Genomic DNA, 24,629 nt, shown 5'->3' on the forward strand with positions numbered 1-24,629 from the left:
TTTTCTGGCAAGGCAATGAGCCATTTTCTGCAAGGCCTACGTAATTCCTACAATAGCCCATATTTATGCCAAAGCAGATAATATGGCTATTTTTCTGCTTGCTCTTTGGGTGTGTTGGCGACAGATGGTGGAGTTAATATTCCTGGATTTGGGTTATTTTGGGGGTGTGTGTATTTGGGGAGCTGAGTTAAACTCAGCCTTCGCAATCACTTTGAAGGGTGGATGTCTCCTCCTCCTTTAGGGCGGATCTCCCCCTCCCAAATGGCCATAACAGGAACATTTGCTTTAATAAAGAGCCCCCCCTGGCTCAGGGAGGAATTGGGAACCGACACCTGAAGGCAGGCCGGGCGGGACCCACCGCCAGAGCTGCCCTGCGGGCGGAGAGCACCCACCTCCGCCCGCCGGCCCGCTTCGAAGCGCAGAGCCGCCTGCCCGTGCGGGGACCGGAGGGGAACCGCGACAAGCACCGAGAGCTATCAGCGACAACCGCTGACTGACCGGAGGCCGCGCCTGCGCCCTGACCGCCCCGGGCCCCCACCCCGCGCCTCAGGCCGCGCCTGCGCCGTGCTCCGGAGCTGTCAATCGCCTCCCCCCCCGCCCCGCTCCGCCACCGCCTCACCGCGCGGCGCCGCTCGGGCCATTTTGCGGCGCGATGAGGCGGGAGCGGTGCTGAGCAGCGGCCGTGAGCAGCGCCCGGCCCGCTCCGCTCTGCTCTGCACCGCGCCTCACCTTGCTGGGGCCCGGCCCTCCCGCCCGCGGGGCGCGCAGGGGAAGGAAGCCTCAGCCAGGGCACAGACTAGACCCCGAGAGCCCCCCGCCCGCCCCTCAGCGCCGGCCCTCGGCGGCGCGGCGGAGCCATGAGCTGGGGCACGGAGCTGTGGGTGAGTGAGGGACGGGGGGGAACGGGACCGCCGTTGCGGCGGTTACCGCGGAGCGCCGCGCCCGCCCCGTGTCATAACGGTCCGTGCGGAGGGGCCGGTCCCGGTGCGGGGCTGGGGGCCGGGCGGGGTGGAGGGCTCCGCTGTGAGGGGTACCCCTTGTGAGGGGTACCCCCTGTGAGGGGGCCGCTTTCCTCAGGGGGTCTCCCCCTTCCAGTAACTTTGAGAGTAGCCTCTGTGGGGAAATCCCAGCGGAGCCTGAGGAGTTGTGTTTGTTTTCTAGAGTGAAATATGTATTAGAATCGCTCCATAGCACAAAAAGCGATCGCGGCTCGAAAGCGGAGGGTGGCTTTTCAAGCAAAGCCTGGGGTGGGTTTTGTGTGTGGCTGGAGGAGAGGCTCTGAGGTGGATTTATATCCGAGGGGGTCCAATTTCAGGAGAGGGAGCTGCAGGGAAGAAAAGCCAGATGATAAAATTTCCTCTGGCTGTTGTGAAGGGGTTTCTCTCCACGCTTGTTTTTGGAGGACGGAGGTTTCTGTTAGAGGAGTTTTCTGTTGTGTGTGAATAAGTACGTTTTAATGGTGGGGAGGGTTTCGGTGTATAAAGCCCTTAGGTTGTTTTCGAAGTGAACCTGGGAAGTCTGAATGCATTTAGATTACGATAGAACGTTGCTGTAAAATGCCAAACTGTTAAAAGTGGATAATGGCGATTTGGAATGGTCCCTTGCTGATCTGAGAAAATAAGGGTAGGCAAATGAAAGAAGTCTTGGAAGGCAGAAGAGATATACATATTCAATCACAAAGAGGACATGATGCAGCCATGTTTGGTAGCATGATGGTGGAGCATGGAGCAAAACCTGTTATTGAGGGGTTGTATAGTGGTCAGGAGCCTCTGCAAGCTGTTATTAATTTAATGGTGGGACATTAAAAATCTTTGGGCAAAATCCACACGGGAAGAGGGTGAAGAGGAAAACGGGATTGTGTTTTGAATGGAGAAGTCAAGAATGAGTAGCAGAGGGTCATCTGGATCGCAAAGCACTGCAGGATTTTGGTCCTCTGCTCATCTGTTTGTGGCTCATCACCAGCGCGAGTTAAGATGTCAACCTAACTGAGCTTTTAAGCTGCCTCTGTATAGAAATGGTTATTTTAGATGTGCTAATTGTTGCCCTTTCTGGCTGCATCGCTGGCAGGCAGTTCAAGCATCCCGTTTTGCTGTGACATTGTAGTCATGTTACAGCTAGATCTGGTTCAAACTAGACGGTAAATCAGGGAGCGAATGCTTACTGAGAGAGGTTATTGCGGTATGTTTAGATATTCCAGGGGAAGAAAGGTGATACATACTGATGAAATACTGTAGTGATGCTATATTGAATCATCAATATATAAACAGCTCTGCTGCATGGGAATCTTCCTAGGAAAATCTGCAGTTTTCGTTCTTTTTCTGCATTCAGGATGCTTTGGAGGGGAGATAAAATAGTTTGGGTGGAATTAAAGCATGAGTCAGTATAACAATTTTGATATAGGAAAATAAATCCGAATTCTCCAGCTGGACCTGGTTATGTTTCCTTCTTGAAAGTGAGCAAGTGATACCGAGGTGTTTCTGCACAAAACAGCACTAGTAGAGTAGTGTTTGTAAATAGTTCTGTTTCATTAAACGTTTGCAGGTGTGTGTGCAGTCTTACGTTTGTCTTCTCTAACAATACAAACTGCTTTTGTGACACTTTCTTTCCCCTGAACATTTTGTTGGTGAAATTGTGTTCAGCAGCATTATTTTTTTTATGTCTTAAGTGTAGTACTTTGAGAAGTGTTACAGGTTAGTGAGTAAAAGGGTTGGACCATAAGATTACATGACTCTAGGTATGAAATTGACAGGAGTTGCTTTAATTGGGGCAGAGCTTTGAAAGCACATCGGTGTCCAGTGCACTGGGTATTGAGGCCAGAACAGTGATTTCTCTCCCCATATTCTCTGGGGAAGGAAAGCACGGAGCCAACCTGTATTTAATATGCGCTACCTCCTCTTGTTGATCATGTCATGCTTTTTAAACAAAATTACATTTCCATTAACTTAGTAGTTGTTTTAGGTAGTCATGGGATGGGTATTTAGAAACAGGTGGTGTAAGCAACAAATGCTTGTGTATGATGTGACTGGTATATAATTTGATGGGTGAAAGTTGCAGCAGTAACAAGTGTGTTTCCAACAGTAGTTGAGAAATTTGCTAGAAAGATCAGCGTTGTTTGATCAGGCTTGACTTGCACCCCGTGTCTCTGATGTGCTGATCTACCAGACTGGATGAGTGTTCATGATTCACCCCTTTAAACGTAGTAAAGGAGAAGTAAAATCAAGCTTGCTCTTTAGAGCGTGTAGAATGTTAATGTGCGTGGATTTATGTAGAATTTCTGCTCATCCTGGAAAAATAAAAAGCTGGTTGCAGAAAGCCTCGTACTTCAGAAGCAATCAAATCCCTTCGGCAACATGCAAGTTACTCCCAAGACAGACTTTTAGCCTTGTGCTGTGATGTGTGTGGATTCTGTGCCTCTGGCTTGCAAATCCTATTGCAAAGTTCCTATTGATACTTCACTCAAATCTAGGCTTGCGAGTTTCATCTTGAGCTTGGCGCTGCGACTGTAAACGGAGCTGTAACCAGCAGAATTATTAGAGGTACTAATGCAGCATTTATATCCTGTATGAGGCTAAATACTCAGGACAATGAGATCATCTGGGGCCTCCAAGCAACCCAGTGTTATAGAGCAAAACCTTAAGGTCTCGATGAGTTTCCTGTGTGTAAGCACACTGTGCTGGGTGGCAGTGGCTGAGCTGTGCAGGCTGCCCAACCCCTGCAGAAGTCTTTCTGCCCCTTACACTTGTGAAACAGTCAGGAGCTGGAGGAAGAAGCGGTGGGTGAAGGACAAAGTACAGTCGTAGGACTTAACCATGTTGTTTTTCACTGTAGTTCAAGAGTAGCATAAAGGGCCAGCAGGTAGGACAGTATAGTAGGTAGTTATTTTATGTCTGATTCTTGAAATTGGTATTGTTTTCTAAATACTTGGCTAATATAAGTGGTAAGTAAAGATGATGTGTACCACTGTACAGACCTGACTTGCACCTTCAGTTAACTACATTTTAGGGACAACAGGCTGTAAAAGCATACTCAGATCTCTCTCACTCTTTTCCTCTCGGGTAATGGGGAAGAACACAGAGCATGACACACAGAGCTATTCTGAAGGGTGCTTTAGCTAGTAAAATGTTAGTGTGTGCCACACTTCCTACCAGTGTCCTTTCGTGTGGTATGAAGCCCTTAAAGCAAGTGGTAGAAATTACATGGCAAACTGAGCTAAAACTAACCTCAGTCCTTGTCTTTTGAGTGGAAAAAGTCTGTGGCTGCATGGTCGGTCTGTTGAAGGCAATGATCTTTCTTGATGATGAGTTTTGGTACAGCGTGTAGTTTGGGGGAGCTATGTGTAAATTTGTGGTTCAGTGGTCCAGGAAAATCTGCCTCCTCGGAACACTGCCAGTACGGCAAGTGCAAGTGGTAAAGTGATTAAATGTGGGAAGACTCATCTTTCTGTTATGAATGTTTCAGAGGTGCAGATGTTGTGGGTTTGATGTTGGGGTTCTTTCCACATTCCGTGTGAGGCTTAAAAAAAAAGAAGGCAGAGGAGGAGGAGGATTGAGTCAAATTTTCTTTGACCTTTGTGAAAAGCTGGGTGGCTGCTGAAGCTGTCACTGTCCTTTCAACCTGTAGGAAGGTGAATATTCTGGATTTGCAAAAGGCTTATTTTGGCGCCTATGTGCAAGGGACTCTATTGGCCAAGTGATGCTTTGGGGAGCGCATCTTTTGTTTGTAGAGTGTTCCAGTATGTGTTAGTATGAAAAATACATTTTGTAGATATGAGGTTTTGTGTCATACAAAGTTCATTCCACTTATAAATGTGAATTGCTTCTTATTGTTTGGAAAATAATTCTATTCAGTAGTAGTAATTTCTTAATTCACAATATTGAACCAGTGGGATTCTTGTAGATCATGTTTTCTTACCTACATCCTCATTGTCAGAAGATGAAACATAGGTGCAGCTGACAACTGCAAGGCCCCGCTTGCTGTCTGTGACTGATAAATCGTTTCCTCTTTCAGTACTTGTCTCTATTTCATCAGAATTTGTGTTTAAACAGCTCTAACTTTGCATTTCTTAAATTTGCTTGAATGCGGTATTGTTCTGCACTGGTATTTGTAATGCATGGGTGTTGCATGTAGTGGTGACTCACATTTGGAAACTGTCTGTAGTACCTAGGTGATCTTGACCTTGGTGGCATTACATAGTGTTACTTGGGCATGGTGGTCAAATGTGTTCTTAAAGGAAGGTTCTGTTCTTGTCGACTTGTTCCCTATAAGAGGATCTGCAGTGCTGGATCTGGGTTTGATGTATTGATTCTTAAGCCAACTTTTAGTTTTATTGTATGCACCAGCATAGTTGATTGCATACAATAGAAATCTGTGTGTGTCATCCCACACATCCCATTCTTACACCACCTACTTTTTGGGAGGAAAAGGAGCTGGTTTCTGGTGAGACCAGGACACAGATTAAGGTATTGTCTTGCATGCTAAATCACAAGTTCACTCTGATTACGAGTTGAGAGTTCCCATTATATAAGGCAATGGGCCTGACCTTTAAATGTGGGTTGGATGAATTGTTTGTATCTTGGAAAATCTTCTTCTGTGGTGAGGGCAAATGCTCTTCTGAAAAGTGTGTGTTCTTGTTAATTAGGTGTGAATTGTTGCAATCATTCAGACAACTCCTAGAGCTGACCCCTCGACCTCCTTCTCTTTGTATTCAATAGTATCTTGGGTTCTATTTAGTAACATGTTAAAACTGTGTATTCCGAAGAGGCTGGAATTTCACCCACAAAAATATACTCCCTGAGTAAGGCACCATAAAAACAAATACAGAGAGAGGTTGGAAATGAGAAGAAAAAAGCTGAGGTCAGGAATAAAAGCATTATATTTACAATATTGGCTTGGTTATTCTAAGGTTCTTTGCACAAGTTGCATACAGAGTGCTGGGTGCTGGAGATGGGCACTTCAAAGCAAACTACGCTTTTCATTAGTGAAGCATTCTGCATAGTTATTTGGGCAGTTTTGAGGTAGCAAAGTTGTCTGACATTAATATCTCCTTATTTCACGGTGGATCACTCACTGTTTTAAGTGGTCAGCTTGTATATGCAGATCACGGAGTGAGAAATGGTTTATAGAAGCTGAATCATTGCACAGTATCTTAATTCTGCAGCACACACCTCTGCATTTGCCCAGAACAGGATGGCATTTCAGGCTGCTGCAGCTGTAAGTATGTGTGCTTTAAAATTAGTGCTGTCACAGTCCTTTTCAATAGCTTGAAAGTTTAAAGATCATCTACTTTTAGGTGATATGTTGTGTGGGAGCTCCCCTGCTGCTCGCAGGAGCTGGTTGGTAGGAGAATGGGGTTATGCGTGAGGTCCCTGTGTGCAGCCCTTGATACTTCCAGGCACTAGGAGTAGAAAGACTCTCTTCTGCCTCCTAGAAGGAGTTGCTGGGTCTTTTATGTATGAATGTCTGAGTGATTGTGTTTACAATTCTGCTTTGCTTTAAGAAAGAGGATTTCTATAATGTCACCAGCCTATTCTTGTGTTTCCTACCTATTCTTTAAAGAATTGGGGGATTTATGGTCTTTCAGCGTGACTCAAGACTGCAGGATATATTTTTCTTTTCCTTTCAGTCCCAGACTCTTCCCATTTTTGTTGTGGCTGCTCCAGATCCCCTCCTTTCTTGAACCATATGGGAAGGCAGTCAAACATGAGACGATGTTTTTCTGGACTCTCTGCAGCTCATTAGTGTTACTCATGTTGTGAAACATTCTTTTAAAGCAGAATTTCAAAAGCCATGCTCCACATGAAGAGTAGGAGCCACTGCTGCACTGGAACTTAATAACATGCTTTACATTATTGCCTTTGTTGACTGCTGGACAGCAGTAACCTGCTAATGAATTTTTGGAAATTCACTTTCATCCTGTTTGAAATAATGCCTCTGAGATGGGTTATACATTGAATCCAATTCAGCCATCAAAATCCACTGTTCTGTTGAGTTTCCTTGGTGTGCATATAAATATATTAAAATAACTTCCCCCTTCAATATAGTTGTACACTTTTCAGATGAAGCTTCTCTTCCTCCTACCCTTAGAAACTCTGCTTTTCACTTTCTTTTTGTTAAAACAAGAAGCTGATTAAATTGCTGGGAGGAAAAACCACTGTTATCTCTTGGCATATTGGAGTCCTTGTCCTACTTTTCAATCCATGGCTTTGGCTCTAAAATGCAGAATATGCAAAAAAGTGGTTTATATGTTGTATGGATGAACAGGATCCAATGGTTTTAGTCTTCTTGAGCAGGTGGGGTGGGGATAATTTGGATCCCATTGGAACTTTTACGTGATAGCTTTGTCTCTGTGTTGTCTGGATAACCTTATTAATCTGGTCAATAATTTCCTTTGTCTCAGTTTATTAAGGATGGTTTGTTGGCATTATTAAATAAAATGTTTCTTTTTTGCATCTAAGGATGGCAAAGCTGTAGATGGGGTTTCTAGATTACTTCCAGTGTAGAGCAGCAGAGTTAAAGTGCAAGAATGAAATGTTGCTTGCCCGGTGTTCATTGCTGGTTGTTGAAGCAGACGCGTGCTGTAAAGCATGTAAAGAAGCAGGTCTGTTGCAATGTTGTCCTTAATTTATCTGGGGAAGAGTCAATCTAATTGGAAAAACAACCAAAAGAACAACAGCAATTCCCCAGACACCCTCAGAAACCCAGTAAAGCAATAAAACTTGAAATGGAGTCTCCTGGGAATTAATGCCTGGTTTAGAAGGATGGTCCCCAACAAGCTACCAGGACATCCAGATAGTCCTCAATGCTGAGGAAATGCCATAGTGGATCAGCGTTCTTGTTGTTGATGAAATAAAGTAGGTTTTCTATGTTAAATACATGTCACTTAGCAGTCTTTTTCTTGCTCAGTATTTTTCAATTGCTTCTGCTTGGTGCCTAAGAAGTTTTTAAAGCAAATCCTCAAATTCTACCTGTTTAGTAGTCTAGAGCAGGTTGCTCCAAGCCCCTGTGTCCAACCTGGCCTTGAACACTGCCAGGGATGGGGCAGCCACAGCTTCTCTGGGCACCCTGTGCCAGCGCCTCAGCACCCTCACAGGGAACAACTTCTGCCTGAGAGCTCATCTCAGTCTCCCCTCTGGCAGGTTAAAGCCATTCCCCTTGTCCTGTCCCTACAGGCCCTTTTCCAAAGCCCCTCTCCAGGTTTCTTGTGTTGGCTGCTTTAGGCACTGGGAACTCCAGGCTGAATAACCCACATCAGTCAGGATTATTCAGTTGTTACCAGGGCCAGTGTCTTGCACATACTAAACATGTCTGGTTTTGGAAAGCAGTAGTGCTCCTATTCATTGGAGCAAGGCTTTGAAATTTGGCAGACAATAGCTGGTGAGCAGGGATATGCTTTCTGCTGCTCTTGAGAAAATATGCCCAAATTAGGCAAACATTTAAGTCTTTGGAAAAATACCACTTTGCAAGTATTTGGTGCAAGATTCTAGTGCCGCAGTCTTCAGGAGTTCCAGCATGTGCTGAGTACATTTTGGCCTTGGAGGGGTTTTGTGGGACAAGGTGATGGAGTCACCCACAGAATAATTGAACATGCCTCAGTCTGGTCCTTGCAAGGGTGCAGCCAGACTGTCCATGCCATGGAAAAGTGGACTTTCCATGGCTGCTCCAGGCCAGGGAGGTGTCAGGCAGCCTGTCCTGCTCTCGGACTCCTTTACTGGCACTCAGTGGAGGAAGAAGCTGGCTGGAAGAAGGTCATGCATGAGTGGGAAGAATAGTGTGGGTCAGTGAGTTGGGAGAAAGCGGGCTCGGAGCTAGGAGGGAAAGGGGATGGAAAGCATGGCTGCACTGAGACATGCTGAAGGTCCATCTTCTTTGCTGGTAGCACAATGGTTCTTTTGTTACACTCGCCCTACGATGAGGAATGAGAGAAGAGATGCTGTGGTCTGAGAGGAAACTAGGCGATTCAACGTGTCAAATGTGGTGGGGAAGAAGGAGTAGAGATCACGATAGGGTCTTGTTACAGAAACCTGGAGCTGCTTGTCTAAGAACTGTTCCTGTGATTGGAGTGCTGAGAATGATGGGAATGGGGTCGTCTGAGGGGAGGCAATTTGAAGTGGTGCTTCTGATAGTGAATGTGGGGAGGATGAGAGAACTGGTACCAACTGGGCAAAGGAAACAGCAAAAATGAGCTCAGGAGTAGGAAGGGAATTTAAACAAAAAAGCAAGGAACCAGTAACAAGGAAACAGCTTGGATATGGGGAGAGAGTGTGCTTGGACTCTGGGTGAGACAGGTGGGATTGTGGCTTGGTGTCAGACAGGATGTGCAATGGGATTAGCACATTAGGAATAGCAAGTCAAGAGTTTGGGATCTGGAGCAAGTGTAGCAAAGGATGAGGATTAGATAGGAAGTAAACCAGGAAAATAGTCAAGGGACCTAGCAGTCCTCTTTTGCATGCTTGGCTTTGTAGCATTGCTGGTTTTATGTGGCTTTTTCCATGTAATATTTAAGTAGAGTTGACTTACTGGTTTGAATGTATGTACGTTGATTTCTGTGGTTGCATTTTGCATCTTTATTCACTGTGGAAGAATATTTAACCACAGCCCTAAGTGAGAGCTCTATCCAGAAGTGTGTGTGCTGCTAGTTTTCATCCACTCATTCTCTGCAGAAATGGTTTTCATCCACCATTCTCTGCAGAAAGCTTTGAGGAGTTGTTTAGCAAATAGATTTAAAATGCATTTAGGTAATTTCTCACTCTTCATTATGCTTTTTCTTATGGAGAGATAAATGCTTTAGCATGTTTATCATGTATTTACAAAAGGAAAGATATGATTGGCATGCAGCAGAGAGTGAATGGAAGTGTGTTTTCTCAGACAAAAGTTAAACGGGGAAGGGAAATATTTCTTGCCCTCTTGAGGGCTGTTCATCTGTCAAATGTGGGTCTTACAGGAGTGGCATTCATTAAAGAATGTGTAACTAAGGTTTTGCTGGAGTAAAAGGAAAACTGGCAGCGGATGAACCGGGAGAGCTATGATAGAGCACCACAGGACTATTTTTCACTTATCCTGCCTCTTTCTTTCCAGTCTATCAGTCTGAGATACTTTTGCTTGTGTGTTGTCACTGGAAAAGCCTAAAAATAAAAGGAGAGAGGAAAGGGTTGTATGTGCTGGTCAGGAGCCTTTATTTCCTTACAACTTTCTGCAGTTATGAAACATCTGTGTTTTGCAGAGGATGCTTTTTGGCATATGTTTGTAACTTAACATGTAAAAGCTGAAAAACCACGTATCACAGCTTTAGTTCAGTTTTCAGTGTGCAGAAAGCCTCTTAAGCAAACATTTCAGTAGTGGGTATATTGGTTAGTAATTGCTTTGCTCCAAGTCACTGTCATAGGCTGATCAGAAGGGCCGCATCCTCCCAAAGGCCAGCAGCCCACCTGCAGTGTTCAAGGCATTCAACACTTAAACATTCCCTGCTTTACCTGGAAACCAAAGTTGTAAGCTGAGCAAACCAGCCTATCCTTTAGGTAATGAGAATGCATATCACATGACAAGTGTGACTCCGTTCCTATTTCAATCAGTGCCCTGGGGATTTACAGCCTTATTTTTGGCATGGGGGGGATAGCTGGGTTCCAGCTCTATTTAAAGACAAAATAATGTTTCTCCGGCTCTGTGGCTGCATGCAATCTTCTGAGACGCAGTGGAGTTGCCCAGGAAACAGTCTTGGAAAGGGTGGAAGCATCCATCTATCCCTGATAAAGTACGGTATGAACTGTGAGCACCTCTACACCTCCTCTCTTGGATAATTGTGGGCTGGTTTTGCTTTCTGCATTGTGGCTTTTGCTCTGATTTTTGTCTATGTCATCCTTACATTTGCATTAAATTGTTGAAAGCTCCCTTTCCAGAGGTTCAACGTGATTGACGTGAAACTCTATTGAAATAGGAAAGCTGTAATTGTTGAAGGAAGACAGTTTTTGCAAGAAATGTGCTGTTGTGAAACACATGAACCTAATTTAGGCACCTTCGGAGACTCGATCCACATAGTTGTTGATGCTCTTTGAGAATAGGCTTGAAGAGAAAGCATGCCTATCGTAGTGCCAACGTTGAATGGTTGTGGGAGTGTGTTCAATTGTTCCAGCTAACAAAAGCCTTTGCTGAACTGAACAATACAAATATATTTCACTTGGTTATTAGCAGTTGAGTTGAAGTAGTTGGTGGTTAGGAAGAGCATGACAAAGTAGCGCACTCCAGTCACACAATGGTCAGAAGACATTCTCTTTTGGATGACATGTATGGTTTTCATGCAGATGGTTATAGAAATTTGTATTGAATGTTGAATCTGTTGTTGGTTCAGGAGATTTATGTTTTGTGGTTTGGTTGTGGGTTTATCTCTGGGAACCAAAAAGCTGGGATATAGACAGAGTAGTAAAAAGCTAGAATCTGTGCTGGAAGAGTTGAGTAAAAAATGTCAAAACAGTGGAAATTCAGAACCCTGTTTTATAATTATAATGCAAGAATTAAGTGCTGCTTTCTTTATTCATGATACCTCGGCACATGCAGTGTTTGGAAGCTGCTGGTCAGTGGAACAATATTGATTTCCCACTGGGGGCAAGGCATTCATCCAACCTTCTCAGCAGTGGGGCAGGTTGATTCCTTAATCAGAATAGCAACAATCCATCCTGAACCTTCCTCAAGGTATTAGGGCTAAATTAAACAGTCTGGGACTGGTGTGTAAGCCTTAATGCACGTCAGGAGGCTTTCTTGGATAGGAGAATTTTGAAAATAATCAGGAGATGAACCCAAAATGAAAAGAGAAAAGCCACAGGCACAAATCACCCTTTAAAAAAGGGACTATGATACGTTTTCTTTGTGTGGTGCAGTGCTTAATGCTCAGATTCTTTTAGGGAAGAAAATGCATGAACTATATGGCTCTATTCATGGCTTTGCATTCATAGCTTGTTTTCTCTCCTTTGTGTGTTCCAGAGCTGTTCCAAAAATAGATCTGGTCACAAATATTAAATTAGTAGAATAAAGCATTTTAAAGCCAGGAAATACACCATTTTTTGAACAACAGACACTGCTGAGGCAACATGGGTTCCTGTGCATATTGTATTAAGACTGTGTTTACTTGTGTGTATTTGCAGTCTGCAATTACACATGAATTTCTTGGGGATAAAATGTCATGTTGCATTCAGCTTTTCTGGAAATCCTTTCATCAACTTATATGAGGAATGAAACAACATGACTGAGCTTTAGTCTGTGTATTAGGCATTCATAAGCAAGAATTAACTATAACGTGTCACTAGCCTTGTTGGATATGCTTACTGAGCAGTATGAATGTCATTCATGTACAAGAGTACTCAAAATCCCCAACAAAATCCCCAAACCAACCAAAAAACCCAGAGCAGTGGGAGAGACCACATGGTGCTTCTCCAGGCTTGCTCCTATTTCTTAGCCACCCTCTCTTGGTCCATTTGAGTCTGCACCTGTAATAATCTTTTGACAGAATATTGGAATCCTTTACAAATATATTCAAAAGGTCTCCTAGGACTTTAGAGAAGCTGGAATGTTTTAGGGTAACTCTTTGTTGCCAAGGTAGGTAAAGACATCCCGAATGTCCCTTGTGGAAACTGGCAGATGCTCTTATCCTAAAGACTCCTGATTTCAGACATGCTCTGCCAAAGTATTTTACCTTAACATAGCCATGTTCATGGTCACTAGTTTGTGTTAGCAGCCAAAGCTCCCTGTATTTGGGGAGATGGATCTAAACTTTGTGAAAAATAAGCTCTTTACTTTCTCTTCGTGGCTGCAGTAGTTTTGAGTAACAATAGTAGTTTTGAGTCAACCTTTGGACCACAATTGTAGCTTCTGAGTACTATTTTAAGTGGAAGGTATTGTCATTACTGAAGAGCACCAAGTGACCTTTCTCCTTGCTGTGGGAGGGGATGTTCTTGTCCAGTTGTGAGAAATTTCCTTTCTTTCCTTTGCCCTCTGTGTACATAGGCAAGCACACATCTGTTTTCCCCTTTCCCCCTCCTCTGTATCAGTCTGGTTCAGAGGCCAAGCTTGCTTTCCCTGCTTGGCAGATAAATCATCTAGTAGATTCAAGTCAATATCCTCTTTCATATTTTTTAGATGATTCAACTGCTCATCAACCAAATGGTCTATCCCTGTGTTATAAAATAGCTGGGGAGTCATGGGACATGCAGGGAACCGTGCCCAGAAGCTCCAGTTGCTCTGTGAAGATCAGTAGCTCAGATGCATCCAAGTCAAAGGTTGGGCAGGAGGTTCCTGTTTGTTCTTCAAACAAAGGCATTTCTTCTGTGTTTGAGTGCTCTTTATTCCAACAGACAAAGCTGCAGCAATGTAATGGATGAAAGCTAAATTAAGCAAAGCACAGATACAAGGAAGAGTGAAAGGAGAAGAGGAGGCTGGCACATCATTATAGTTAATAGCAGGAGTTGATACAGATTGCTAAGGGACTGGTAGACTTTCTGTCAGGAGGAGCAGCTGTATATCAAGATGACAGTCTCTAAGGTCCACTGTAAGCTTTGGGATTGTGTTGTGCCAGCGGTGGCGTGGGATTGCTGGAGCAGTCACCTTTCAGCTGTGGGCTCTTCCGCACACAACATTTACAGAGATCCAAGCTCCTGTCTCAGTCCTGCAGAGCAGTTTAAATCTGTGACTGCTCTGGATTGAGCGTGATCATCTTGCTGCATGTCAACAATGGTAACATTCATTTTGGGTATGATAGATGCTCTTATTTCTTGAAATTGCTTTCTGGGTAAGCATTTCAGACCATGAGCATTCTGACAATGTGTTTTTTGTCTCTTTTTGTCTCTCTTTCTAGGGCAGTTCAGTTACCTAAGGATTGTATTAAAGTTCAGATTTGGAAGATGGTATTTATCCTATATTTTGCATTGACATTAAAAAGAAAATAGAACAAGGAGTATTTTTTTGATCTTCCAGGCCCAAGATCAAACGTTGATTACTGTTGTAGAAATGAGACAATACACGTTGCCTTAACATCCATGTTTCAAAATAGTTGAAGTTTGTAAACCTTGTGATTTTCTTCAGCCTAGATGGACAAGTACAATGGAGTAGGAATTACAGAGGTGACAAGAAAGCAAAGATATGAAAAGTTAGATAATATTGGGGACTTCACCTATAGTGAAATGTATTATTTTACAGCCTTTTAATTTTTGAGAGAAGATAAACTCATGGGATTTATTTTTACCTTGCCACCACTATCACTTCTAACATATGAAGCCCTTGTGATAAGCTTTGAATGGTGAAGCACTTGCACTGGTATAAAATATTGCTTAAGCTAGTTATTAGTGCATCTGTTAGTTTAGCAATTGCTTGTATTTTGCAGCATTGTTCAGCTAAATGGCAGTTTCTAAGACTCAACTTTATTCTTCAGCTCTTTGAGTAATTTCAGTTATTTCAGTGCAGATAAGAACTGAAGCCATGGGCTTTTTGTTTATGCATCCATCCATTCTGTCTGCCTGCATTGTAGGTCTTTGACTTCTTGTTTTTTTTCTTAGGTTAATAAGAAATTTAGATCATTGTGCTTAATTTAGTAACGCTGACTCTGCTCTCTGAACATCTGTCACTGCTTGCAGTGATGGCTGTGCAAGGCAGGGCAATGTGCAGAACCAGTGGTCTCATTTCAGGCATGTGTGTTGCTGAAGTGTTTGTGTCTCCAATATCCTGAGTAAGAAATTCTTCTCCAGTGCAGGCAGATGCCCTATACTTTAGTCATGAGCTTGAGTAAAGTATGTATGAATTAAGCAAGATTGGAGGGGTGGAATGGGTGTCACTCAAGGACATGGAAATCATATACAGGTCTCAAACTTCTCCCATCTTGTGGTTCTTCCACTTGGGGGGAAAAAGAGAGTAACTTCTCTTGCACCCACATTTGTTATGGAAGTTCTTATGTGGGTGTCAGTGTAAACTACTGAATAGTCACTGTACTCTGAGACAAAGTTAAAAAGTAAAATAGAGGATATCTATTTTATTATATCTCGTTCCATTGAAAATCAATGTAGTATGCTGATAGATACCCAGAATAGATTCTCCATGCAGAATTGCAGTGTTCACTGGATACTATACAGTCTGTGTGTCTGACAGCTGCATTTCAAAGAATTGTTTTCCCAATATACTAATTAATTCCCTACAAATAAACAGTCCTGCAAAAAATGAAATACAACATCAATATTTAATGGCATCTGCTTAAAACCCTCCCGGTCTGAACTTCTGAAGTTGTGTGGGGCTGATATTCACACATCCCTGATAGAAGATGGAATGTGAGTGTGTTTTCTTTTCATTTGAGGAGTTAATTACTTACTCCTTAAAGATGTAGTTGTGAGATGCCCTACATATCGCCCTGCTCAAAAATAATGGGCTGTAGGAAACAGCTTCATGTCTCTTAGCAGGCTGTCGCATTGTGAATACGTATGTGGATGTTACCAGGAAGAGTTTCTGTTCCCCAAATGGGATAAGCTGGTCTGCACCTTTGAGCATTCGGGCTTCCAGTTGAAGCAAGTGTGCAGAAGTAATACTGCAAGCGGGCTGTGATTCTTCTCTTGCTTCAGGAAAGAGTGAGCCCAAGTGACCGACATCTTATTCTGCACATCACGTTGTTTCCTGTTCCGCTGCTGAGGAGCGCAGCTACAACCTGACCTGAATTTATGGCTCTCTTGTGAGATACCAGTTTACTCTTGAGCTGTTGGCAGTATTTTAGCCATGAACTGGCTGTATTCATTTTATTGCTATGTTATCAGCTGCTTGTTTTGAGTGGCAAGCTTATGGAGAAGTGAATTTGTAACAGATTTGCCTATAATTTGTGGGCACTGTTTATTCTAAATAGACCTGTGGAGTTCAGGGAATCTCCTTCTTTCTGGAAACGAAGCAAACATTTGTTAGATTTCCTCCCACAATAGTAATAGAAAAGAGCAGCAGTGCGCTTGTCATTCTTTTTTGATAGTTCATGGTTTGTTATTGCTGTGATAGGAAAACACAAGCAGCACATTATAATGTAAGCATTTCCTCTGTTTGTTTATTTTTTGTTGTTCTTGTACCACAAGCCTTCTATTTGATCTTCCCAGGAATGTGAGAAGAGTGGAAATCGGGATCACACATCTGTGTAGTTTTATTCACAAATATTCACCACATGTGCTCTGTGCACAGCACACTTTCTTACGACAGAGCAATTCATCAAGAAATACTCCTTTAAAACAGGCTGTGCTATAAAACCAACTCCAAACTTGACCAGCAGCTCTCTATTAATGCTATTATGACGATTTTAATAACACTGAACTGTAGTTTGTGTTAGTCCTTTGACTAATAACATCATGATTTATGTGGTGTGGTGGTCTTGGGTTTGTTTGTCTTCAAGCCAGAATGCCTTTTTTCAGTGGCCCAGTAATCAGTCCAAAGTACAGCAAGCGGCCTTCCGCCTGAAAAGCTCCAGCACCCTTTCAGAAAATATCTTTGGTGCCTCAGATGTTTTCAGCCTGTAACACATTCAGAACACGGGACAAGCAGCTTAAGATCTGAATGAGATTGTTCACCAAATGAGTTGGTGCAGCATATTAATTTGCTAGCACTTGTAAATGCCTGCAGTGTTCCAAGAGCCTGCAATGTCACTAAAATACCAGGAGCTTTGTTGGTTCTAAACTCCTTAAAAGAGAGTTTGAAATTCTTGTCTGCTTGCTGTAGCCTTACCAGCTTTATAAAGAATATTGAGATCTGTATTTGAAACATGTTGTGCGTCCTGAGCTTAGCACAGTTAGTAAGAATCTGTTCCTGGCAGTATTAATTGTCTTGGAGTTTCACTGTGCTCTAGGTTTTACTGTAGAACTCATTATTTTATGAGGCTCCTCTTAGTGCTTTTATCTAGATGCCAGTGGATACATTTGTTGTGTGTTTTGATATGCATTTAATCTCAATAGACACTCTAGGATTTATGTTGGAAAAAATAGTTGCCTTTACAGGTAGGTAAACTAACATAATGTGGATTTAATAAGGCTGGGTGCAGTCAGCCTGAGTTATGTCGTGGGTATTTTCCGTTCCATCTTAAATTTGTAAGTTGGTATTTAAATGTCAGATAGGGTCTAAACCATTTTTCTTCTGTCATCTTTGTGTAGTAAAGCAGTACCTTTCTCCCCCCAAACCACTATTATGTCTGGCAGTTCTTGGAGAAGAGGGGTGTAAATGGATTTTTAAAACTTCAGAAAGTTCTAAACCATGGAAGCCTATTTTTAAGGTCTTAAAATGTGCTCTAACTATGAGATTAAACCCAGACTTCTTAGTGAGAGCTGCCTAGATGGGCACAGCACGTACCTGCTGCAGCAGAACTTCCATCTGACGCATATGAACTGGTACCGAGTCACTGTTCAGAGCTGGGAATCGAACATAAACCTGTCACAGCTGCGTGTTTAGGAATGGAATTGAAAACAGAACAAACCCACCCAAACAAGCTTTGTGCTGTCCCTTGTTTCACTGATACTGGGCTTAAGCAAATGTATAGTGCTGGAAGATGGGCTGGGTGAAAGCAAGTGGCCAGACTGGTGTGTCATACGTGTAGCTCTTAATCTTAGCTCCGATAAGCACTCTTTGAAATCGGGTAGTGCTTTTCTTCACGACTGTCTAAAACGTAGGCTAGAAGATGACTGTTTACTGATAAAATTCTCATTTGGGTTGTAAAGATGCTTATTTAAGCTTTGTGAAGGCTTGAAATCTGTGTTGTGGAACCATCATCACTGTTATAGCACGAGTTAGAAAATACTCTTGTGGGTTTCTTGAAACCCAAGGACACGAGGTTGTAGTCACAAGAAAACTGAATTACCATTTTTGCTCAGCTAGACTTGCCTGTCCAGCTGATGAGCAGAATATCCTTGCTGAGAGAAGCAGTCCTTAAAGGATCAAAGGATGTTGTTGTTCTTGCCCAGGATGGTGAAACATTATGAAGCATTATTTATTCCTGGTGCTTGGGTTTCCAAGTCGTATTGGTCAAAAGAGAGTGTAATTGTGTTTTATTTCCATAAGATCTTCTGAGTGTTTTCTTTCGAGAGGCTGGAGGCTGTGTAGGGAGCCAGGCTGGAAGCTTTGTACAGTCAGTGGATGCCCTACTTTCTAGAAACTGTAATTTTGGGTTATATTGGTTAGCACAGTATGGTTAACACACTGAACTTGAGCTCTGTCTGCTGGGGCTTGGAGTGTGGTCTTACTACAGCATCTTTGTGGGAGTCAGCAAACCACTACGTCTCAGTTGCTGTCTTGTGCTTGTCTCTGGTTTCTCTGTGAACTGGTCCCTATTTCGGATCTATTGGGTGTACAGACAGCACTCAGCACAACGGGGCTGCTGTTAGAGCTGGGAGATCTCTGCTGCTGCTACGACTTGCTTCAAATGCTCTCTGATGAGGTGGTTGGGCACTTGAAAGTTATGGATGGTGGAGATAATTGTGTTATAATGAAATTCTAGTTCTGTATGTTTCACGAATGTCATGTTTATAGGGTAGGAAATGCAGATTTCTTCCCGTTTTACAAAACTCAGTGACAATGCTCTCTCCAAACAAACATTCAAACAAGAAGAATAGTGTGATGGAGTTACATTTACCTCTTTAGATGCTTGTAATTGTCTCACCCTGTGGAGAACCTGGAGTACCCTTGAGTGAGCAGCTCGGATGGCTCCACCACAGTTCACAGAGCCTTGTGCTGGGGCTGCGTGTGTGCTGCTCTATTGGCTCTGCAAACCTGAAATGTGTGTGGGAGAACCTTCTCTTGTATTCCAGCATGTAATTTAATTGATGGATGTTTGTTTGGTAATTTGCCTCAGATTAAATTATTCCTTGTGGCTACTGAACAAGTGCTTTGTGTGCTTTTGGTGGGTCAGCATTTTGCACAATATTTCCCCTTCTTTTTTCCACCTACTTTGACACATTCATTTGGTTTTGCTGCAATCTTATTACTGAGAACTAAGAGAGGCTTCTGTTGGGAGGAGGGGGGAGACCCACTGGAGTTTGAGAGAGGCTTTATACAGTGATTATGTGGTGAGGGGAGATGCGATTACTTTTGATTTAATGTGAGTTCACACTGACTAATGGGAGTTGTTAACTGAGCATGAACTGTATAGAAATGGAATGGAACTGAGCATGCGTGAATGAATATGAGTATATGCTCTCTCCCTCCAAGGGAATCCTTGTTTATGGATAGCAGTATATGCTGTACTGCACAGGTCGGTGTTTCTGCTCCCTAGCAAGATGTGTCAGCGATACAGTTGCCACATTCATTTTAGTTTGACCATATTTTAGCTTGTTAATTCTAGGTTAATTCTGTGGCCATACAGGTCTGTTTTGCAGAGAAGAGGCATGGCAGGATTCAGCTTAAAGATTGAGTATTTTATACGAGGGGGATCAGTCTGAAACTGTTGTTGTCAAAATCAATGGCCTGTCTCTACCAAGTGTATGCAGGGTTAGTACCTGTTCTGGAGCGTTTATCAGCTGAAAGGCCAAGATGAGGAAAGTAATAGGTAGTAGGAAAATACTTGACAGGATGTTAGCTGGATGTCTTAGTTGCCATTGTCATAGCTCCAGGGAAAGCTGGGTCTCACTGTCATAGAAAGCTGTGGGATAAACCTCAATAGATGGATTTAAGGAATGTTCTCTACAACTTTTTCAGCTTTTTACTTATTTCTGGCCTAGTTCCAGAATTAATCTGGGTTTTTTTTTTGCCAATGTGCTTGACTCCACGGAGTGAAGTGTATGAGTGAATGCTCCTGAATTACGAAATGACTTCGAACAGAGTTTGTTAACAAATTTTGAAGTTATCAATTTTGGGTTAAAAACTGAAGTTGAATTTATGCCTAGGTTTGCAGACATTTAAAATGCTGTGTAGTCAGAATGACACCATTCTATCTGTTGCATTAGACTTTCTGAATTGTATACATCTCTCTGAGAAGTCTCCTGCTTTGGAAACTTAACTATTTCTTGGAGATCAGAAGCACCTAATAAAATTTCTGGGTTAAAAATGGAATGCAGGGGCAGATAGAAATACTTCAGGCATAGCTGTAATCTTATTTGGTCCCGAGTGTGAAGTGGCCCTTGAAAAAATCTAGGATTGTATGTGTAACGTCACGGTATTCAAGTCAAATGCTCTTTGAACCCCATCTGCAAAGGAGTCCTTTAGTCTTTTTCAGCTGTTAGTTCCATTTAATTTGGAAAAGAGAGGAGGGAACAGATTTTCACTTTACACTTGAGCTTTAGGGAAGGGCTTTGGTCACGCTTGGGAGGGGGCTTTATTTTGAGCCTGGGTATTGCCATTGCTCCAGTGATTCCAGGAGGCAACCTCAAGCCAAGTGCCTTTTGCAGTGTTTTTCTGTTCCAGGTGTCTGCGTGAAGTTCCCACGAGGACACAGTGCCTGCAGTGGATTTGGTAGTGGAGTTTCAGTGCTTCACAGCCCAAGGAGTCAAAAATGAGTCAGAGGAGTAAAGGCTGTTCTGTTTAATAAATAGATAAATACATCTTTGCATCAGTGTAGCGAAGAGATTTGTACACATGCTCAATTCTACACCTAACCAGTGATTTGTTTAATGGAGATTAGAAGATCAGAAGTTCTGCTATTTGAGAATACCAGACATACCTGACAAGGCTTTTACTTTGGTTTCTAAGTGTAGCCCATGTGGGTTACACTTAGAGGGAGATCAAAGGCTCTTGTTTTGCAAGTTTTAATGATGTCACTGATTTTTTTTTTTTATCATGATTATATGCAAATAATTGAATTAAATCCCCTCAAAACCAGACAAAAAACCCCTCACACAAATATTGCTCCTTCAAAGAATTCAACAGAATGGGATTGAAATTAAGGAGTTCCTAAACTCCAGCTGCGTGCTTAGAGCTGCGCTGTGTATGAAAAAGTTTGATAGTAACGACAAAACAGTGCACTTTGATAGAATCCCAGCCTGGTTTGTGCTGGAAGGGACCTTAAAGCTCATCCAGTTCCAACCCCCTGCCACAGGCAGGGACACCTTCCACTAGAGCAGGTTGCTCCAAGCCCCTGTGTCCAACCTGGCCTTGAACACTGCCAGGGATGGGGCAGCCACAGCTTCTCTGGGCACTCTGTGCCAGGGCCTCAGCACCCTCACAGGGAAGAGCTTCTGCCTCAGAGCTCATCTCAATCTCCCCTCTGGCAGGTTAAAGCCATTCCCCTTGTCCTGTCCCTACAGGCCCTTTTCCAAAGCTCCTCTCCAGGTTTCTTATGTTGGCCCCTTTAGGCACTGGAGCTGCTCTAAGGTTTCCCTGGAGCCTTCTCTTCTCCAGGCTGAACAAGCCCAACTTTGAGAAAGCATAGAAAAGCTTGGATATTTGACAGGATAAATCCAGTATGACATTGGTTAACAAAGAAGTTGGGCAAAAAGCTAGTTTCCCCAAAATACATTCCCACAGCCTCCTACGGTTTGAAGTATTGTTCTTGTGGATAAGATTCCACTGCTGTAATTCAGTATGGCTTTGGATAAGAGGGCAGAATTGCCTTTTTTGTGTGTGTGTGTTGTCTTCTAAATGGATCAGAGGCTTGTTTGTTTTTCTATTGTAGTTATCCATGCAATAACCAGGAACACTCTGTGGTTCCTTTTTAATTATTAGTACACAGCTGCCCAAAGGGGAAACTGTGTGGGCAAGAGATCTTGTTGATCTTTGTTTTAACAGCTGGTATTATTAAAGGAGAGCTTTGCCTGAATGGAAAAAAAGGGTGAAAATCAGTCAACAGTTAATCCAGAGATGCAGCCAGGCCCCAAAAGATTTCCTGGGAATTAGTTCTAAAATTGCATTTGTTCAAATAATTTCAGAGGACAAGAATGGGTGTGTATTGAATCAGGGAAGTGGGATGATGCTGGGGAACAGTGAGAAGTTGCAACACTATCAACTGAAAAACCTTACTGGAACAACAACATATATTTAGCATTGTTACCATGCTGCAAATCCTACGGGAGGCAGCTTGGGTCTGGAGCTGGGCTGTGCCTCCTGATTTATCCCATCCCAGCAGCAGAGTGATAATGCACCAGAATCTGCTCATTTTCAAAGCTCTTATTTATAACAGACAGAACAGTGAATCCCTGTGGGTTGGTGCAGCTTTCAATCTGCAGCTCTGGATACTGTCGGCAAAACCAAATGCTTGTCCCATTCCTACTCCCCCAGGATGAGCAGAAGGAAGAGGTTAGCATAGCTTTGTTTTGCTGCTTTGTTTTTTAAATGAGTTTTGTGGTTATCATTAGTGCTAATGGTAGAAATGCATCATCTCTCTGGGCCCCAGTAGATTTTAGTACTTATGAGTCTTTGCTTAGCTAATGAGTCTGGATTTTAAGGTCTAGATTGTGCTGCTTATCCCCCTACTTGGTACGAATAAGTTCAATCAGTTGAATTGCACTAGTATTGCCAGAAGGAGAAGCAGCATGTGCATGTATGTCTTCAGTTTAAAGAACTGAACGTGTACAGAAAAAGGTTGAAATGCATTCAGCCCTTCAATAAGTTTTTGGCATTTCTGACCTTACATCTGGCATTAGTTGAAGTTTCTCTCTTATTATCTTGCTTTTTAGGAGCTTTCTTATATCCTGAGTTATAATTTGCACATTATAGTGTATTTTGAAACAAAACTGTGTCCCATTCTGGGGTTTCTCGAGTGTATTTTATAAGCAGAATTGTATGCTTGAAAAGAAGTGTTCATTTCTGAATGGACTGCTTATTGGCCTGCTTATGACAGATGGTTCTCATTGTGGTGAAGTCACGCAGTGCCTCAAACCTCAACATGTATAATCTTATTTGAAGGAAATGAGTTGCTGCTGCAGCATGGCCATCTATGAGAGGTATTCTTGGACATTGCAAACAATGTTTTTTGAGCCTTACCTTTTCCTTATTTGAAGAAAACTAATATTCACTTTCAAAAGCATGAAGTTTTGACACCTTTAAGATGCACGTTTCCTTTTTCTAGAGAAGTAGCACAAGTTTCTTAGAAGTATCTGCCACTGATAACAGCAGATGGTGCCTCTGTATGACCTTTTCAGGTAACTGAATAAAAAAGAGCACCTATATAATGCTCTGTACTACATGGACTTGTGTTCTTCCACATGTGTTATCCAGGGCATGTAACCTACATAATTTCACATCAGAATATCCCTTGTTCCATGAAAACCAGGCTTTCCCTTAGCTTTATTGTCTGCAAAAAGACAGTCTTTACTTCCCTACCTATCCGGTATCCTTTGATTCAGCTGCTGTTTCTTTTAATCCCTTGTTGCTCATCAGCTCCATCCTGCTCCAGCTGAGCTGTTCACATCCTCCTGCTTTTCCACTCCGCAGAATTAATCATTCCTTTCTGTTGTCTTACCTCTTGCAGCATCTTTCTAAGCTGCTGCAGTACCAGCAACCGCATCCTCTCTCTCACCTTCCTTCCTGGCTGCTGTGTTAGCACTGTTACTTGCCCTGTTGCTATAGAGGGACCACAAGTTCTGCTTTACCACATCCTTTGTAGAATACAGCTGGCTTAAGGGGGAGGAGGCGGCTTGGTTTGACACCACTATCCAGAGGTGGAGAGTTTGGGCTCTGGTGAGGAAGGCTGTTTGCTGTGGTGGTGAGAGCAGCTCCTGGAGCCAAGAGCAGGTTTCTTGCAGGAGCACCTGCTCCTCCTGGAGCCCTACTGCTGGCCAGCAGTGACTCAGAGGCTTCTGGCTGCTGCAGGAAGGAGTAGTTTCAGTTCATGGTTTGAGCTGTCAGCAGAGAGAACTAGATACTGAGACATGATGTGAGTGTATTGGCAGTTGATGACACTGGTTGTACTCACACAAGGAAGCGTCCTCCCGTGAACCACGTGTCCGGTTTTGCAAGGCTTCCATAATAGGTGTTAAAATGGGTCATGGAGGCGAGTGCTTGGGCTGTGCTCCTGCTCACCCATCGTGTTGCCCATTTGATGCTCTGCGCTGCTGCCGAGGGAGTTGCTCTCCCTCCCTTCAAAGCTCTCAAGTTGGCTTTGCATTGCTGTTTGTTGTGCTCCCTGTAACCTACCATCGTGTTTCAGAGTCTGGTGTTGTGCATCATATGAGGTTGTAAGCTACACTAGAGTGAAAACAAGCTCAGCATTGTTGTAAGTGGGGGATGTACTTATGCAGCTTTACTGTAGGTGGGTCGTTTTGTTAGATGTTGCAATTTAATTTATTCCTTGTTAACCCTGACGATCTGGTTGTACTCCCAGAGCTTGCCTCAGTGGGGTCGTAATGTTCATTTTCCTTTCCAAGTGCTGGTCTCTGTGCCATACGCTCAGTTGGCCTCTTCCAGAAGCACTCCTTGTTTGACTTCAGTCAGGTTTCCATTAAGGCAGGGTCAGGGCATGGCCAAAACCTGTCCCTGAGACAGCACTTCTGCTTCAGTAGCAGGAGAGGTCACTCTTGAGTTTGTGGAAGGTGGTTTTCTGGGTGGGGATGAATGTGGTTGGTCTCTCGAGCAATTCGGAGGGTTACTCCCTGTTGCTACCCTTTGCTTGATATTACACTGGGGCAACTTGATTTTAAATCCAAATTAAAATTGGCATAAATAGTAGAACTTAGTTTGCTTTTCAGCTTCAGCAAAAGGCTGAAGAGAGTAAGCATTTCAAG

At 43.1% G+C, this 24,629-nt stretch overlaps 1 protein-coding gene across 17 annotated transcripts in view; it reads left to right on the forward strand.

The window, feature by feature from the left end:
• The first annotated feature begins 314 nt into the window (after nt 1–314).
• Nucleotides 315–24,629, forward strand: part of FNBP1 (formin binding protein 1) — a 98,550-nt gene continuing 74,235 nt past the window's right edge. For all 17 annotated transcript variants that reach the window (XR_003994486.1, XM_030507080.1, XM_030507081.1 and 14 more), the window contains exon 1: nt 315–881. Coding sequence is in view for 16 of the 17 variants with exons in the window: in XM_030507080.1 (XP_030362940.1) it covers nt 858–881 (24 nt within the window). In the remaining variant the exon portion in view is untranslated. The remainder of the gene's footprint in view (nt 882–24,629) is intronic.

This window comes from Strigops habroptila, chromosome 15 (assembly GCF_004027225.2).
Source record: "Strigops habroptila isolate Jane chromosome 15, bStrHab1.2.pri, whole genome shotgun sequence".
Taxonomy (NCBI): Eukaryota; Metazoa; Chordata; class Aves; order Psittaciformes; family Psittacidae; genus Strigops; species Strigops habroptila.